At 34.7% G+C, this 20400-nt stretch overlaps 1 protein-coding gene across 5 annotated transcripts in view; it reads right to left on the bottom strand.

Moving 5' to 3' along the window:
- Nucleotides 1-20400, bottom strand: part of LOC135195337 (protein apterous-like) — a 237254-nt gene that overhangs the window by 139456 nt on the left and 77398 nt on the right. For all 5 annotated transcript variants that reach the window (XM_064221894.1, XM_064221679.1, XM_064221814.1 and 2 more), the window contains exons 2-3: nt 16498-16744; nt 4858-5107 (exon numbers count right to left, since the gene is read on the bottom strand). In XM_064221894.1, coding sequence (XP_064077964.1) covers nt 4858-5107; nt 16498-16744 — 497 coding nt within the window. The remainder of the gene's footprint in view (nt 1-4857; nt 5108-16497; nt 16745-20400) is intronic.

The raw sequence follows: 20400 nt of genomic DNA on the forward strand, positions 1-20400 counted from the left end.
TGAGGATTATTTCTGCTCTGAATTCTACGTCGTAAGGTAACAGATTTTTTTTTTTTCAGTTTTCACGATACGAATTTAGATAATAGGTCTACACAATAATAATTAAGATGATGGAAATTAAAATAGTCTACCATAATATTTACAAATGCGAATAATTGTGCTCTGGGAAATATAAATAATGATGATAAAAGAAAAAAAGAAAAGAAACTTTAAAATGATGAATCTGGAAGTAATGAATCATTATAACGACAAATACAAATAATCATAATCTTGGGTACTATTAATAATGCTGATTATAATAATGATAAAAGGAAAAATTTAAAACTTTAAAATGGTGAAACTGAAAGTAATGAATCATTAAATTGACAAATGCAAATAATCATGATCTGGGTATGATTAATAATGATGATTATAATGATGATAAAAGGAAAAAAAATTAAACACTGTAAAATGATGAAGACGAGAGTGATGAATCATTATACTTACAAATGCGAATAATCATGCGCTGGGAAATAATAATAATGATTATAATGATGATAAAAATTACAAACTTACAAATTTAAATCATTATGGATCCCAAAAATATTACACGCACGACAAATTACCAAGAAATAGTATTGTTCAGAAAAAACATGTGAATAAATTGCCCATAATTCTTACTGTACTGCCAAATTTTGAATGAATTTTAAGATATCTTAGTTTAAAATAAAAAAGGTTAACGTAATACGAAGAGATCTCATTGTAAAAAAATATGAATGAATAAGATCTTTTATTGTCCCCGTAAAGAAAAAATATGAATGAATCACCAAGTAATCTCATTGTTTTGGAAAAATGTGAATGAATTAAAAAACAGAAATTGCATTGTTAACAAATAATACAGAATCTCAAAGAGATTTTATCATACTACAAAACATATGAATAAATTACCAAGAAATCATAATTGAATAGAAGTCGCATTGTAAACAAAATGACATGAGTGAATCACAAAGAAATAATATCATGTAATGAAAAAGAATATGAATAAATGACTGATAAATGGTCTTTTTGTGACGCAACAAGAACAGCAGAAACAGCAACACCAAAGATGTAACAACAACCGGAGAAACAACAGCACTATAGTCGCAACAACAACTTTAAAAATAACAACACCAAAGACGCAACAACAACTGCAGAAATGACAACATTAAAGACGCAACAACAGCAGAAGCAATAACACCAAAGACGCAACAACAACAGCTGACAAAACAACACCAAAAACGCAACAACAGCAGGAACAATAACATCAAAGACGCAACAACAGAAGCAGAAATAACATCACCAAAGACGCAACAACAACAGCAGAAATAACAACACCAACGACGCAACAATAATAGAATAAAAAAAAAACGCCAAAAACGCAACACTAGAAACAACAGTATCAAAGACGCGACAACAACATCAGCAGCAGAAACATCAACAGCAGAAACCACAGCACCAAAGACGCAACAACTACAACAGCAGCAGAAACAACACCAAAAGGAAACGAAATTATTATTTGCGGGTGGCAGCGGAACCTCCGTGATAACAGCTACTTTAAGTAGCCAGTTGAAGGGGGCATTGCGTGCCCCTGTAGTAGTGCCCTTGCACCGGCGTGTTGTGGATGGAGTGAACAGATTGAAATGTTACCTGTAAATTGGGCTACTGATGGATAGGGAGGGTCGCGGGGCATTTGGGGTACCTCCCCCAACCCTACTATATATTCCTCCCCTCATACCCAACACCCCTACCCCACCAGTCTCACTCTTTGCTAAGATTGGAAATCGTTTAGTGGCATAATGAGTGAAATTCTTCTTCTGGAGGGATTATTAACAGACATAAAGGTCTGATTAGCTTCTTGAGACGAAGAGAGAGAGAGAGAGAGAGAGAGAGAGAGAGGTTACAGATCGGTTCTAGATAATTTCGTGGATATGACTGTAAATGGAAACAAAGAGTAAGGGGCAAACATTACAATATGGGATTTAATCCTTATGGAGTTGGAATCCATCACCAAAGTTTTTTTTTTTTAATTATTGGTTTTAGATTAATGCTATAAAATGGATATTTTTCTTTACACACGACATACACTTAGTGAAAAATATACTATATATATATATCATATATATATAATATATATATATATATATATATATATATATATATATATATATATATAATTTGGCTGTGCCGTTATTAGTAATTCATTATAACAGTATTTACAAAGTTCTGTATGTACGACATATATATATATATATATATATATATATATATATATATATATATATATATATATATATATATATATATATATATATATATGTGTGTGTGTGTGTGTGTGTGTGTGTGTGTGCATGAATATTTTCACATCACCGTGATTCATATAAATCATTCGAGCTACAAATGTCCTTTAATATCTAATTCGCTCTACCTCGGAATGATATATACCGAAGGGGAATTTTTAGTTGATAATAATTTCGTCCCCTCATGGGATCGAACCACTGTCCAGTGGACAAGAACGAAATCAGGACGTGACAGTGGACATTGCCAATCGGCCCAATGTCACTGTCCGTCCTGATTCGTTCTCGTCCCACTGGACAGTGGTTCGATCCCCATGAGGGGACGAAATTATTGTCAACTAAAAATTCCCCTTCGGTACATATATGAAAATATATCAATTCCGAGGTAGAACGAATTAGATATTAAAGGACATTTGTAGCTCGAATGATCTATATATATTTACTATATATATAATATATAATATATATATAGATATATACTATATACCTATATATTATATATATATATATACACGTATGTAATCCAGCAGGGACCTCTTAAATAAAACACCCCAAATCGGGCATAGAGCTCCTTTTACAGTAGCGACATTGGAGCCCATAAAGCTCTCATGGCTCCATTGTTCCGGGATCGGCGAAGCTCTCTGTGTGGGGAAAACCTCCATTTCCCATTTCGCATAAAGGAACCCCGAAAATAAAACAGCGGGATTTGTTCACTCTGGTTCGGAGAGTGGCGTTTATATTCCTCGTAAAAACATTTCCGTGGAGATGCTAATAGTTTGCGAAGAGGAGGAGGAGGAGGAGGGAGGAGGAGGAGGAAGAATGGCTGCGGAGAGAGAGAGAGAGAGAGAGAGGAGAGAGAGAGAGAGAGACGAGAGAGATTATAAACTTGACTGAGAAGTGAGAGGTAAGTTGATAGATTCCCCGAAGTAACTTATTGTATTGTATACGTGTTTCATTGGCGAGAGAGAGAGAGAGAGAGAGATTAAGAGAGAGAGAGAGAGAGACGACTCATCCATATAGATATATATATATATATATATATATATATATATATATATATAATATATAATATATATATTATTTTTCGAAGAATCTGCTGGTACCCTTACATATTCACTGAAAAAATGAGAGAATTTTATATTTATACTTACATGGAGAGAGAGAGAGAGAGAGAAAGAAAGAGAGAGTGTTGTGGTTTCCCGAGATAGCAGGAGCCAGAGAAAGAAGAAAACAGCTCGTGAAGAGAGAGAAATGAATAAAGGGACAAACAAAATGCTCCAATTATCCTATTACTGCGTGACCTTCATTATAAATCTCGTTTAAAGGGCAACTCATTTAGGCATGAAATTGACGCATTAACTGCATTCGCCTCGTCAGGAACCAGTTTATTTTGTTCTGAATATTTAATAATAGTAATAATAATAATAATAATAATAATAATAATAATAATAATAATGAGGCAACTTGCACACTTTTTCAATGTTAGTTATTTACTTTTTGTTTCAAAGAATGGAATTTGTTCAGTCAAAGGATGCTAGAACACTAGAACTATATAAATCAAAGAATCTTTAATCGAGATTCGAATTCTTGGACATTTTAATTATTCATAGAAAGGAATGTTATTTTTTTTTTTTTTTTTTATTAATCGGAGATCTTTTATTATTTTAAAGATCAACTGAAGCTTAATGCTGTCTCATAAACCAGCAAATACACACACACACACACACACACACACATACACACACACACATCATAATCTTTTCTTTAAGACAAAATGGGTTTTTGTAAATAATGTTACTGAGTAAATTCCGAATTGTGCAATGAGACCATCTGAAGTTTTGGTAAGCAATTTCACAACCCTTTGTAACGAGATGTCTGAATTTTTAGTAATTAAAACTACATTCCACCTGTAATCACGAGATATCTGTAGTTACTTATTAGGAATAATAATATGCATGTATTTCCAGTAACTATTGCAGTATATGATAACCATGTTCTTGAATTTTTATTAAATAAGATAGCAGTTCGTTTCCTAGAATAACTCGATCAATTAATTTTAGAAAGATAACAGCCACCTATACGCCTCTGTGACGTTTAGAAACTGGCTAGGCGCCTCTCCTCGAAGGGAAAGAACCCGGGCCCATAAATTCTGAGGACCTTGGCTCTAAGGCAAAGTCCCTCCCGCTGAAGTAGGGAAGAAAACCTGGTACATATATTCTGAGGACCTTGGCTCTTAGGTAAAGTCCCTCCCGCTGAAGTGGGGAAGAAAACCGGGTCCATATATTCTGAGGACCTTGGCTCTAAGGCAAAGTCCCTCCCCCCGAAGGAAAGAAAACCGGGTCCATAAATCTTGAGTACCCTGTCTCTCAGGCAAAGTGCCTCCCCACAGAGGGAAGAAAACTGGCTCCACATATTCTAAGGCAAGGCGCCTCCCGCCGAAGTGAAGAAAGCTGGCTCCACATATTCTAAGGCAAGGCGCCTCCCGCCGAAGGGAAGAAAACTTATAACCCCTGATACCCAGTGCGGCCCCACAGCGGAGACTCACCTGTGATAGTCGTCCCTGCAGAAGATGTGTCCGTCGCGCGCGAAGCAGGTGACGGCGGCGTCCAGCGGAGAGTGGCAGGCTGCGCAGCGCAGGCAGCCTGCGTGCCATTTGCGCTCGACGGCCAGAAGGTAAAAACGGTCGATGATGCGGCCGGAGCAGCCGGCGCAGAAGGAGGTCTCGCTGCCCTCGCCTCCCGAGACGCTGCTGGAGACGCCTCCGGAGGAAATGCCCGTGCCTGGGGATCCTACGCCTGCGGAGGAGGGAAGAGGAAATGAATCATTATTAAGTATTGGATTTTTTTTTTTGTATTCGATATTTTTATATGTGAAGGTAAGTTAATTTTAATTATTAAAAAACATGTAAGTTATGATTTTTTTTAGGATTAGACATTTTATGCGTTGGTAATTTTTTTTTATCATGGAAGGAAAAAAAATAGTATTTTTTGAAGATACGCCATTTATTTTTGTAGGAAAAAATTTTTAGTTTTTTTTTTAGGAAGGTAAACGTTTTTTCATACAAGAAATGTTTAAGAACTTATTTTTTTTTATAAAACAATTTATGCGTCAAGCTAAGATTTTTTTTTATGGAAAAAAAATGTTGTATTGATTTTTTTTATTAGACATTTTATGTGTTAAGCTAAGTTTTCTTTTTCATTGTGAAAAGGAAATGTCATTAGGGAAATAATTTACGTTGAAGTTTATAACAATAATAATGATGAAGTTGGGGTTTTTCGAACAGTGAGAGAGAGAGAGAGAGAGAGAGAGAGAGAGAGAGAGAGAGAGAGAGAGAGAGAGAGAGAGAGAGTTTTCATAATTATGACAAGAAAATATCGTTAGGGGAATAGCTTCCATTCAAGTTTACATAATAATAACAATGATAATGAAATTGGGAGTTTTTCTAACTGAGAGAGAGAGAGAGAGAGAGAGAGGAGAGAGAGAGAGAGAGAGAGTCAAATTCCGTTTAGTTTTAACTTTCAGGGAAGCTACGAGCATTTTCACTATTTACCGAGAGATATGATTTCATAAGGAAGACATTTATGAATTACAGAGGCTGGGGGGATGGGTAACCCAATACCTAAGATAAAAGGGGCATAACGACGGAAAAAAAGAGAAGTAGGAAGGCTAGAATATAAAAGACGTAGAATTATTGATTATTATAGAATAATTTTACAATTAAAATGTAAATGGCAACAAAATATAATATTTTACACTATGCTTAAGTTTCTTGTATAGTATACTGAATCGAACCCATTCCATGAAGTTCTCAGAGAGAGAGAGAGAGAGAGAGAGAGAGAGAGAGAGAGAGAGAGAGAGAGAGACGGATGATTGGCCGGGCTTAATAATCATAGAAAAATAAACCGATGATAAATAATTGACTACAAAATAAGATAATTTATGCGAGTTTCTTACAGAAAACCGTATCGAGCCCATTCCGTGGAGTTCTCGAGAGAGAGAGAGAGAGAGGGCGGTGGTATCATGGCCGCACGATCCCCGGCAGGGCTTTAATCTCGCAGAGAGTCGATGCTGATAGCTGGGAAGTCTAAAAAAGTATCATAGCATAACTGATGGCCGGTAGCTAATTGCGTGGCTGGATGCATAAAGCGGGTTTATGGCTAATGCTGCGTCCAGGTCGAGGTTTGCCACTTATGAATCCTGCATACCAATGCACAAATTAGAGAGAGAGAGAGAGAGTAATGGATATTTGAGATATCATCCTAGAACCGTCCTCAGCGAGGATCCTAAACAGTCTTCATTCCTTCCTCGGCTCCACCCTTTCTTCCTCCCTCCTCCTCCTCCTCCCCCACCCCCGACATCCTATCAATCCTACAGCCCCCCTCCACCTACAGACCTCACCCTACCTTCTTCGGCTCTATTACCTACATCATTTAACACCCATTTCATCTTCATCTTCCTCCTCCTCCTCCTCCTCCTCCTCCTCTCCTCCTCCTCCTCCTCCTCCTCCTCCTCCTCCCATTTCTCTCCAGATCATTGCCTGGATTAGGAGTGCTAAATACCCACCGTGTTCTTTTTTTCTTGAAAATTACTATTACCTTCTGTAACTAATTTATCAACCAATGCAAAGCGTACGCCAGTTGATCGCTCTTGTTTTGATATAGGACAATAACGCAAAACAACTGAAATGATAACTGATAACTTTAAAAATTGGGAGTAGAAGCTGTTTTGCACAATAATTTTGGACTTGGGGGGGGGGGGGGCGGGAGGGGAGGGGGGAGAAGCAGAAGTATTCGGCTGAAGCCGGACAAAGAATGCAAATGACAAATTGGTATTGAAATACAAGAGATTGCTCTCAGGTTTTTAAAGGTGAATTGAGAATGTCCTTTTTTTTCTTCTTCTTTTTGTTTTTGATTTGTCAAGTTTTTCTCATTATGTTTTTGTATAATATATATATATATATACTATATATATATAATAAAATATATATAATTAATAAATATAGATTATATAGTATAATTTATATTACTTATTTGGATCCCCTAATAAGGTGTGTGCGTAATGAAGAATTCAAGATATTATAGTATTATTAGTATATGATATTATTATTATATTATTTATATATGTATATATATTACTTTATTTGGTATCATAATTAATGTGTGTGGCTTAATGAAGAATTCAAGATTATTATTATTATTATTATTATTATTATTATTATTATTATTATTATTATTATTATTATTATTATTATTATTAAGCTTTGTTACAGATTTTGTTAATAGTGTTTGAAATTCGCAGCGGAATCGCTTGTTCAATAAAACAAGCAGAATAAAACAAAAACAAAAAAACTGATTTCAATATTATTCTTAGTTTCTGATATTTTTCAAGACCGAGTAATTAATGCAGTAAGTTTTGGCCGACCACGCTAATGGGAATATTTGGGTCTACGAATATTTTATAAAGCCGTTTATAGCTTAATGATCACTTCTGAGTCTTTTGCGTTTATTTTTTTTTTCTTCTCTCATTCGGTTTTTCTTATGGGATGTTTTTTGAAGACCTGCAATTAACGAAATCGCTTTATCGAAGCATTTAATTTTGGTTTTTTTTTTTTAGATATCATTTATAGAAATGCACTTTTAATGATAGAATGCACATTTTTAATAGCATTTATAGAAATGCACTTGTAATGGTAATAGGTTTTTTTTTTCAAAGCACCATTTATAGAATTACATTTGTAATAGTAATATTTTTTCAAATAGCATTTATTGAAATGCACTTTTAATGGTAGAATGTAAATTTTTAAAAGCATTTATAGAAATGCACTGGTAATGGTAATACGTTTTTTTTTTAAAGCACCATTTATAGAATTGCTTTTGTAATGGCAATATTTCTTTTTTTTAAATAGCATTTATTTAATGCACTTTTATTGGCAAATATGATATATTTTTAAAAAGTTTTTATAGAACTGTACTTCAAAGGGTAATAGTTTTTTAGAACTGCATTTGTGACGGTAGTATTTCTTTTTTAAAATAGCATTTATTGAAATGCACTTTTAATGGTAAATATGTTATATTTTCAAATAGGCTTTTATAGAACTGTACTTCAAATGGTAAAGAACTTTTTAAAACACCATTTATAGAACTGCATTTTTAATAGTAATGTTTTATTAAGTAGCATTTATTGAAATGCAATTTTAATGGTAAATATGTTATATTTTTAAATAGCTTTTACAGAACTGCACTTCAAATGGTAAGAATTCTTTTTTAAACCACCATTTATACAACTGCATTTGTAATGATAATATATTTTTAATAGCATTTATTGAAATGCACCTTTAATGGTAAATATGTTATATTTTTAAATAGCTTTTATACTAGAACTGTACTTCTAATGGTAAAAATCTTTTTTTTTTAAACACCATTTATGCAACTGCATCTGTTATGGTAATATGCAAATTGAGCCTATTTCGGTATTTTTATCGGTGTTCGTGACTTTGTTATAATGACCCCAGTGTATGTTATAATGACCCCAGTGTATGTTATAATGACCCCAGTGTGTGTGTTATAATGACCCCAGTGTGTTTAGAAAAGTTATTCTAGCAATCAGTGAATCGGCCTTTAAATTGATTTAATTACAGTCGTCAGTTTCATAACGCGATTAACTTTACCTCCTTTTTGCTACAAGAAGCGCTAGATTTCTTTTTTGTATGTAGGCAACATATGTTATGTTACCACATGTCAACATATGTGGCAGTCATTTATAATTATTAATGACAACAGGAGCCTGCCAATGAGTTTACATAATTTGTAAGTCTCAGATTTAATATTTTTTCGTCTATTCGTAAAAAGATAGTTGGATATTTATTCGTTCATTCGTAAAAAAAATAATTTGGTATTTATTAGTAAATTCATTAAAAAAATTGTCGAATATTTATTCGTTCATTCGTAAAAAATAAAGTTGGTATTTTATTGGTTAATTTGTAAAATAATTGTCGGGTACTTATTCGTTCATTCGTAAAAAAAAATGAGTTGGTATTTATTCGTTCATTCGTAAAAAAAACTTGTCGGATATTTATTAGTTCATTCGTAAAAAAATTAGTTGGTATTTATTCGTTCGTTCGTAAAAAGATAAGTTGGTATTTCATTCTTTTCTTCGTAAAAAAACAAGTTGGTATTTTTTCATTCTTTCGTAAAAAAAAGAAAAAGAAATGGAATATTTATCCGTTCATTCGTAAAACATAAGTTGGTATTTATTCATTAATTCGTAAAAAAATTAGTTGGGTATTTATTCGTTCACACGTACAAAATTAGTTGGTATTTATTTGCTAATTCATAAAAAATGAGTTTATTTATTCGTTAATTCGTAAAAATTTGTTTGGATATTTATTCGTTCTTTCGTAAATAGATAGTTGTATATTTATTCCTTCATTCGTATTCACTCTCTGATCGGACCACAAATAATAATAATAATAATAATAATAATAATAATAATAATAATAATAATAATAATAATAATAATAATAATAATAATAATAATAGATGGTTAAGAAACCTACAATGGTGTATATATAGATATATATTAAAAATAAATAAATATTTTAACATTATACCATTGTGGATTTCTTTACCATTTTAGTGACTCATGCTATTAAGGATTTTTTACCAATAATAATAATAATAATAATAATAATAATAATAATAATAATAATAAAATAATAATAATAATAAGTAATAATAATAATAATAATAATAATATAATAATAATAATAATAATAATAATAATAATTCAGAATACCGTAGAACCTCAACGCTTTCTCCTACTCTGCATAGTGCCTCAGGTATCAAATTCCTGTATAATACTTTTGCTAATTAAATCTCATAATAAGATGATAATATGTGGGGTCTACCGTGCATTTATAATTACCAGTTATCAAACATTACGCAAAAAAAATGCGCTACTTGATTGCATAGCAGTTGCAAAGGCGTTGATTGAATTCCTTCGAAATAATTTTGCACACTCAAAAAAAGTTAAATAAAAAAAAAATAAATGTTCTCTGCCGTTTAATTTTGAACGCTTTTCAAAAAAATTCCTCGAAAATTAAATAACAGGTATCAGCGCTTGCTAATTGCAATTTTGTTTTATTTGTTTGTAATAGGATATGGAATGTAAAGCATTTTATTATGGGAAGTGATAAGTAACTCTCTATCTCTACCTTGCATTGTGATTTTCTATTCGCTGTAAGTAGATAGATGGAGAGAAAAGGCAACCAACAAAATTAAATAGATAGATAATTAGATAGATAACACATCAACTTCCTTCTTTCAATATCGTCCTGCTCTCCAAACACTCACAGAGAGAGAGAGAGATTGAGAGAGAGAGAGAGATTAAAAGGAGTAGCCGGTTTACCAAGATCTGTGGATAGATAAATAGCACTTCTGTTTCCTTCTTTCAATATCGTCCTGCTCTATAAACAATCACACACACACACACAGAGAGAGAGAGAGAGAGAGAGAGAGAGAGAATCAAAAGAAGTAGCCGATCCATCAAGAACTGTGGATAGATAGTTTCATAGATAGATAGCACATCTACTCCCTTCTTTCAATATCGTCCTGCTCTCTAAACGCTCACACATACACACACACACACACCACAGAGAGAGAGAGAGAGAGAGAGAGAGAGAGAGAGAGAGAGAGAGACCTTACGTCTTGTTCGGGTTGCCCCAGGTCCCTCAGTGAGAGAGAGAGAGAGAGAGAAAGAGAGAGAGAATTAAAAGGCGTAGCCGTTCTATCAAGCATCGTGGGTCACCCAGGTGTTGAGAGACGTGGATTGTAATATATGATTATTAAAAAACATCTACATATGCAGTCAGAACACATGCTAGGTGTATATGAATAAATATGAACGCGAGCTTTCACTGAACTTCTGATGTTACGTTATTTTTTTTTTTTATACAAACTTTGTTTTCACTTCTTTGAAAGAGTAGAGAAAAGAATCTGTCTTGCTAAGAAGTTCACATTGTGATAAACTGGGATGTCATATAACCCCTAATTATATTTTGCATAAAATTTATTTTTAAAATTGTTTATTTTATTTATGAAAACATTCTTTTTTCACGCCTCTTGCTAAAAAGCTCACACTGTGATAAAACTGGTATGTCATAAAAATCCACAATTATATTTTGCATAACAAAACAATTTATTTATAAAATTGTTTATTTATTTACGCAAACTTTGTTTTCACGTCTCTTGCTAAGAAGTTCACATTGTGATAAAACTGGTTAGTCATAAAAATCCACATTTATATTTTGCATAACAATAGAATTTAATTATATAATGGTTGATTTTTATTTCATAATCTTTTGTTCCAATTTTCTGAAATCCCTGAGAAAAGAAACTTTGTCTTGCTGAGAAATCCACGGTGTGATAAACTGTTAAGTAATGAAAAAATAATTATATTTTGCATAATAATGGAATTCTTTGATTGTATAATAAATAGTGATTCTGATTAGGTAATCTCTGTCTCATCTAACGTCTGATTTTGTTTAAGCTCGGTATTATAACAGAAGTGCTGCATTATTCTGTTGTATGTTATCAGTACAATAACTGTTTTTTTTTATTTTTACTTTTAAAAACTTTCCTCATTTATTAAGGAAAAGTCCCTCGCAAAATTATCGTATGCTGGAGTAGGTTATGAGGTTGATGTTTGATGAATAAATGGTTGATGACCAACCGAATGGAAAAACTCCACCCAAGCTATTCCGAAAAAAAAAAAAAAAAAAAAAAAAAAATGGAATGAAAGTTTCAGAAGGCACACATCCCCCCCCCCCCTCTTCCCTCCTCCCCAACCCCGTCACTCCCCCACCCCCTCCTCTGTATTTACCCCATCACTATATCAGACATACCAACAACGACGACCAGGACGACTACCAAATACCCACCTCTCCTCTCTCTCTCTCTCTCTCTCTCTCTCTCTCTCACGAATATTCGGACGACTCTTAAGCAGAAGAAAAAGAAGAAGATGATGATGAAGAAGAAAAGAAACACTGTGGTGGAGGGGAGGGGTTGGAGGGTTAGAGGCTAGGGGTAAGGGTATGGGTAGGGGTAGGGGATGTCTGGAAAACGCAAGACGTCGCGGAATGCAAAAGGCGGCCCAATGGACCATTCGGATGCGCGGGAGGCAGGAGCTTCAAGTTTATCTCTTACTTCTGTTATGGACAGCGGGGAGCCATTTGTTTTATGAGATGCGACTACCAATGGCGATAAATAGATATTGAAAGGATACGACGCGCTATATCAGAGAGAGAGAGAGAGAGAGAGAGAGAGAGAGAGAGAGAGAGCGAATATCGCTTGAAGACTAATCGCTTCTTGCATCCAGTGGGCCGGTGATGAATGGTGGTATTGTTTAATCATGGCATCGAGATAATTAATATTGCTTTTAATATATATATATATATATATATATATATATATATATATATATATATATATATATATATATATATTATATATCAGCTTTGTAATACATTGGCCAAAAAGGGTAGGAAACGTAAATCAAAATATTCAATAGAAAAACGGTAGAAGCGAGACAGACAGACAGACAGACACAGAAATAACGGAGTTAATAGAATATCCGGAGTTATAGAAAAGAAGAGTTCTCTTAACATTCATCACGCGAAGATACGAGTTTGAAATGGAGATGAATAATAAAACGGTATTCATAAGACGTGGTTGCTCTAAAGGATTTTCAGGTCGATATAGCGTGCATTTCATGTGTGTGGACTTATACTTTTGAGAGAATATTCAGATGTTCTCTATCACGAATATTGTGTATATTCGTGCATTACGCATTTTAACGCAAGTGTGTTAAATATCATTATTTTATCAATAACCCGTTTTATTTATTAAAAATGAGTTAATTATCTATCAAAATGAGTACAGACAAGTCGTGAGACATTCACCCTCTTACCGCTCTACCAGGAATAAAATAAATAAATAAATAAATAAACGTGAGAAATAGGAAAAAAAAAAAACACGATTATCAGCCTTAGAATTATAACATTGAAGTGACGCATGAGTTTTCCAATTCTATCAAATATCACATAATACTTCTTAATATAGAATTATCTTTGCCTTGGTTGTGTGTGTATGTATATATATATATATATATATATATATATATATATATATATATATAATATATATGAATAACTTGATCACGAAGCATATAAAAACGTGATGCTATGTATAAATAAAGGTTTTTTCTGCGCGAAGGAAAAAAATGAAAAAGCGAGATAGCCAAGTACTTGGCTATCTCGCTTTTTCATTTTTCCTTTCGTGGCAAAAAACCTTTTATATGATATATATATATATATATATATATATATATATATATATATATATATATATATACTATATATACTACATACATACATACATACATACATATACATATGAAATCGACCCTCTGATTGCAAGGCTCTGCGAAACCACGAAACAATGTCGAAGATCGAGTCGACGGGTGGTCGCCTTTGTACAGCGGAAGGAGGTTAAGCAGGCATGCGTATGCAAACCCAGCGCCATCGTCGTGCGTATACCTCGAGGTCGACCTCGAAGCTCCGAGAGATGAATGCCACCAGGAAATTAGTGGAAGCAGGAGATCAAGACCGCGATGGAATTAATACGAGAATGGAGAGAGAGAGAGAGAGAGAGAGAGAGAGAGAGAGAGAGAGAGAGAGTGCGCGGGGTTGTGGCGCCGAGCGCCATACTAATTAGGAAGGAGGTCGGACGTCCCGCTCGGGGATCTGGCGTCAATTTTAATGGCGGGTGAGAGAGAAAGTTCATTCTACAGTAGCAGCGATATCGAGTGGTTTATGACACTTGTAGACGTTTGTATGTACGTTTTCTTTTTCAGGTTGCACACGTGCGTGTATACTGTGCATGCTTTGAGATGTACACACAGACACACACATACACAAATACACACACACATATTTAGATCAGGCTGCGATAGCATGTTGTGTGCTCAAGTGTGCGGATGAGATGCACGTAGGCACAGGTAGTGCCTACAAGTGTACCTTAATATATTCGAGTCTATAAATCTATATCTGTCGATCTGTCTATATCTATATATCTATATATGTGTGTGTTTGATGTGGGTGGGGGGAAGTATGAAACTATGTAAATAAACTTAAAGCTGGAGTGTTTAGGCTTCTACACCAGTGATTCCCATAGAAGGAAATTTTGTGTGAATATATATATATATACATATATATATATATATATATATATATATTATATATATATATATATATATATATAGGTGTCTGTATATATTCGCGCAAATTCCGTTACTTGTTTATACAAGCCAGACTAAATTCTGAGACAATAATGTAATAATAAATAATTAATAATAATAATAATAATTAATAATAATAAATAATTAATTCATATAATAATAATAATAATAATAATAATAATAATAATAATAATAAAATAATAATTAATAATAAGGGTCTGTAGAAAATTAAAAAACTAACACATTTATACCCAAAAAATGCGGTAATGATAATAATAATATCTTGGTATCGTAGTCATCATCATCATCATAATCGTCATCATTATAGTTATTATCGTCATTATCATCGTCAGATTTGCTTCAGTTGATGTCAGTACACAAGCAAAAATAAATGAAGCAATGAAGGTCGAATATTAGCTGATGTTGATGGACTAATGTGGTAAATGTAAATAGCATGGCCTTTACTACACCGTGAGGGAATTCTCGTCAATTCTCAATCTCAACCCGCTCCTCCTTCGCAGTTCCATTGACCTCGGTCGTCGTGTCCTCAGCCCACTCTCACACTCTCTCAGCCTCTCTCCCGCCTACCTTCATCCCCCTCTCTCCCGACATGAGTCGTCTCTCTCTCTCTCTCTCTTTTATTACCACCTTCTGCCTTTAGAATGTTTTTTATATTTTTTCATATTCCCCCGTAAACGAAATTAAATTCTCTATGCTTCGAAAAATCCACTCATTGACCAATACAAAAAAATACCTCGCATCTTAAAACTAAATTTGTGTAAAATTATTAAAAAGTATGATGACGTACTTTTATGACGTCAGCAATTGGCGTTGTTCCGGCATTACGGAAATTACAGAATGACAGAAGGCGATTACCCAGGAAGCAATCTTCCCCAAACTGTAACTACGTCATGAAATTTAATGCCCTGTAACTTCCTGTATCGTAAGGTTGCAAATAAAACCCTTTTTATCACTGTCCCTTTTGCGGCATAATTTGTTGATTTTTAGTTTTCTGTAAAACTATTGTGCCGGCTTTGTCTGTCTGTCCGCACTTTTCCTGTCCGCCCTCAGATCGTAAAAACTACTGAGGCTAGAGGGCTGCAAATTGGTATGTTGATCACCCACCTTCCAATCATCAAACATACTAAATTGCAGCCCTCTAGCCTCAGTAGTTTTTATGTTATTTAAAGTTAGAGTTGGCCATAATCGTGCTTTTGGGAACGCTATAGGACAGGCCACCACCGGGCGGTGGTTAGCGTTTTATGGGCCGCGGCTCATACATTATATCGAATATTATACCGAAACCACCGAAAGATAGATCTGTTTTCGGTGACCTTGATTATACGATGTATAGAAAACTCGATTGCACCGAAAAAACTTCGGCGCATTTTTTACTCGTTTCTTGTTGGGCTACAATGAATGATTATGGTGTATGTATGTATGTACGTATATATAAGTAAATATATCTCTATATTTATGCATATGTATATATATGATATATAATTATATATATATATATGCTTTTTTTTTTTTACAGCTTTTTGCGTTAATTTATAATTATAGATTTTTCTCTTTTATGGCCATCATCCGTATGATACCAACTTGCAATACAATTAATTTATTTAGGAAAAATGCCCATAGTAATTGCGACGCCAAATCACACCCGTCAAATCAATCAATCAATAAATCAAACTACTCTAGATTCAAAAGTTCAGTCACTATAATTCGGTACGAATGACTTGAAGTAATTGCAACGCCAAATCACACCCGTCAAATCAGTCACTCAGTCAATTAAACGGTTCTGGTCTCCAGAACGAATGACTTGTAGTCATTGCGACGCCAAGACACACCTACAAGATCATTCAATCAATCAACCGACGCCTCCCCTTACCTGTGGACCCGGCATCGGACCCGGGAGAGACGTAGTGGTTGGCCCTGTCACTGCAGGGACTGACGAAATTGGCGTGGCCTCCGGAGGACGCCGAGGAGTTGGACGACGACGACGACGACGAAGGGGTCAGAGGGGCCTGTTCGTGGGCGCTGGAGTTCTCGTGGGCGTGGGCGTGGTCGTGAAGCTGAGGCATGGTGGGGGAAGGGTCACAGCTGGGGTCGTATGCTCCCTCAGACGACCCGTACTGCTGTTGGAGAGAAGAAGAAGAAGAAGAAGAAGGGTTAGGAAAGTGGGTCGTTTTGTATTATATAATATATATAATTATGTATATGAATATAACTATACATTTGTATATATACGCATCAAGCTGCGAATATCCTTTAATACCCAATTCACGCTCTACCATCTGGAATATGAATTATATTTTTCATATATGTAACCGAAGCTGAATTTTTTTTAGTCTGACAAAATTTAAATTTCGTAAAAATAGTAGTAAAATAACATAGCTTCACAAATATAATTATAATCAGTAATTTTGCTTATTCTCTTTCATTTCGCTTTCTGTTTTTGTTTCCTGAGTATTTTGAGTATCATTGTTGTTGGCGCTGATTTTATTTATATTATATTTTGTTAATATTATCATTATTACTTCTCTCTCTCTCTCTCTCTCTCTCTCTCTCTCTCTCTCTCTCTCTCCGCTACTTCCTTAGAATTACTTATAGGAAATTGTGCCATTGCAGGATTGTGCCATCATTATACAAGATTTTCTCTCTCTTCTCTCTCTCTCTCTCTCTCTCTCTCTCTCTCTCTCTCTCTCTCTCTGTGACTCCGTCCCTTCGTTTGGGGCGTTAATGAAGCGAGTAATTAGCCCTAATTACGAAATCATTACTGTGATATCAATTCCAAATTAAGCATATCAGCTTTACTCGCTATCATGGTCATGTTTACACCGAGAGAGAGAGAGAGAGAGAGAGGGAGAGAAAGAGAGAGAGAGAGAGAGAGAGAGAAATCGAAAAATTTTTTTTCTGTCACTTCTTTAAATTGACACATTTTGTTGACATATTCATATGATACATTATATATATATATATATATATATATTATAATATATATATATATATATATATATTATATATATATATCTATAAGAGAGAGAGAGAGAGAGAGAGAGAGAGAGAGAGAGATATCTTTACTTCTCACTCATGTTTTCAATGAATACATCACCTACTAGAATATTCAGTAATAAAATTATATTATTTTATTATTATTATTATTATTATTATTATTATTATTATTATTATTATTATTATTATTATTATTATTATTATTATTATTATTATTAGTATTTTTTATTTTATTATTATTAATGCATTGTAATTTACAACACTGGATACCTTATAATCCAGAAAGGTACCGGACGAAGGAATTCCCCCTGCGGAAGAATTTCTTCTGAGTGTCCATAAACGTCATTTTGAAGACTTGCTCCAAAAAAAAAAAATACATACGACATAAACAGAAATGAACAGAATAACATCTTCTCCAACGCCAATTGCGCTCGGGAGCGCTCTTACGCGCGCGCCCAGTCATGATGATAAAGTGACGCCTTCCCAGGAGTAAGGGAATGCAGGTATTTTCTGTGGCGCGTCGGAACATATGTCCAAGACGAGTTGGTATGGCAGGTTAGTTGTGTCCCAACCTTGTAAGAGGAGGCCGTCTCTTACATTGGGACTTGTTTCTCTCTCTCTCTCTCTCTCTCTCTCTATACATTAAGAGGTGCATCTCAATTCATACATTGAGGTGCCTCACACTGAGGGACCTGGGGCAACCCGAACAAGATGTAAGGTCTGTATGTAAGGTCTCTCTCTCTCTCTCTCTCTCTCTTATAGAAAAGGGATATTGTCCAGGATTATGCCATAGAATTCCTTGCACAGGATACGCATCTCTCTCTTCTCTCTCTCTCTCTCTCTCTCTCTCTCTCTCTCAGAATTCTTCAGCAAAAAACAGGATATATAAGATTATTTAATAATTTTAATGTAATTCTGTACTCTTTATTTTGCTTTTTGAGACTATCTTCTTGTTACTTAACTAGTTGCAGTTTTGTTAGTATTTCCATAGACTCATATATGAAACTGAATAATATCATTAATTACAAAGAATTTAGGAATGTGTAATATACACTCGTAGGTAACTGGTAATATATGTGATATATATACCTACGAGTGTTATTTTAAAATAATAATTATATTGTATATTTATATTTAATTTATATTTTATATATAAATATATAAATATATATATATATATTTATTAATATATATTATATATAATATATAATATATATATATATTATATAGTTGTATATAAAGGTGTGTGTTTATGAAGTAGCTAATAATGAGGAAGTTTTCTATACAGGGAATTTACCCCCATTTAACAGTAGTGGAAGATAGCAATATTTATTTATTTAATTTTTTTTTTTTATGAGCAACCCCTTCCACCAAGAACAATTAAAGATAAGCTTGATTGCAACAATAACTGCACTAAGTTCTTTGAAATTAATGATGATATTTTTTTCATTTATGAGTATATGAAAACATTAAGATAACTGTAACTAATTAATATATACTACATATATACATATATTAGTGTATATATATATTGTGTGTGTGTATGTCTGTGGGCGCTTGTGTGAGCGTATTTTCTCCCAAATGTTTTCGCGTTTTAATGTTTGTTTTTGCATGTGCAAGTGCTTTTCTATTTCCAATCCCCCCCCCCTCTCCTTTTTTTTGGGTGGAGCGAAGGACCGCTGGAGAAAAATAAGAAGCTGCTGATCCAAAACACATTTACTCCGTCACCCCGGCTTATTAAAAGGTTTAATTGAGATATCAAAGGGATTCAGGGCGGCCCTTACCAACAGGCGGCGGCTTCTTTGACTCTCTCTCTCTCACTCTCTCTCTCTCTCTCTCTCTCTCTCCTCTTCTCTCTCCTGTAAAAAAAGCAGGAATATAACCCGGTAAAAAAAGTTGAGGTCATCATTTTTAAATGATGATCGCCAATGCCAGCCTCCTCCTCCTCCTCCTCCTCCTCCTCCTCCTCTTCCTCCTCTTCCTCCTCCTCCTCCTCCAAAGCCTTCCTACCTCTTATTTCAACTCTTCCTCATGCACCCACCCCCACTTCCCCTACTCTTCCCATCCAGTTCCTCAATATCTCTCCCCCATTCCTCATCCTGGGGAATACCACTTTCGTCATCCTGTCCACTTCATTATTCCTCCCTATTCTCATTTGCTTCTCCTGGAGAACACCACTTTTGCTTGCTATCCACTTCCTCATTATTCCTCGCCATTCCCATTCTCTTCTCTTCTGGGGAACTCCACTTTCCTCTTTCTATCCACTTCCTCATTATTCTTCCCCATTCTCATCCTCTTCCCCTCCTTGGGAACACCACTTTTGCTTCCTATCCACGTCCTCGGTATCTTTCCTTGAGTCCTATCCTCATCCTAGGTAATAGCTCGCCTCTCCCTTTTTTCCTATTTGCAATCCTCCTGCTTGGAGAATCCTTCTTCCCATAGGATTTCACCCTTAGGATTTCTCCCTTTTCTATCCACATCCTCTCCTATTGTACACTCTTCCTTTGGGACGTTTTATCCTCCAGAAGTCACTCACTATCTTGGGAACATAGTAGTTCCCATGTTATTTGGGAACACTCTTCCCTATTAACACTTTCTTCCTTGGAGACATATCCCCTCCCCCCATCCCCATCCTTCCTCCTACCCTCTCTACCTGAGGAAGTCCAAGTTTCCTCCCACGCCCCTCCTCGGGAATAAACAGCCCATATTTACCCACTACTTCAATAACACCCTCTTTCGTTCCCTCCTCCTAGGGATACCCCTCTCCCTTCCCTCTGTT

Source organism: Macrobrachium nipponense, chromosome 11, assembly GCF_015104395.2.
Source record: "Macrobrachium nipponense isolate FS-2020 chromosome 11, ASM1510439v2, whole genome shotgun sequence".
Lineage (NCBI taxonomy): Eukaryota > Metazoa > Arthropoda > Malacostraca > Decapoda > Palaemonidae > Macrobrachium > Macrobrachium nipponense.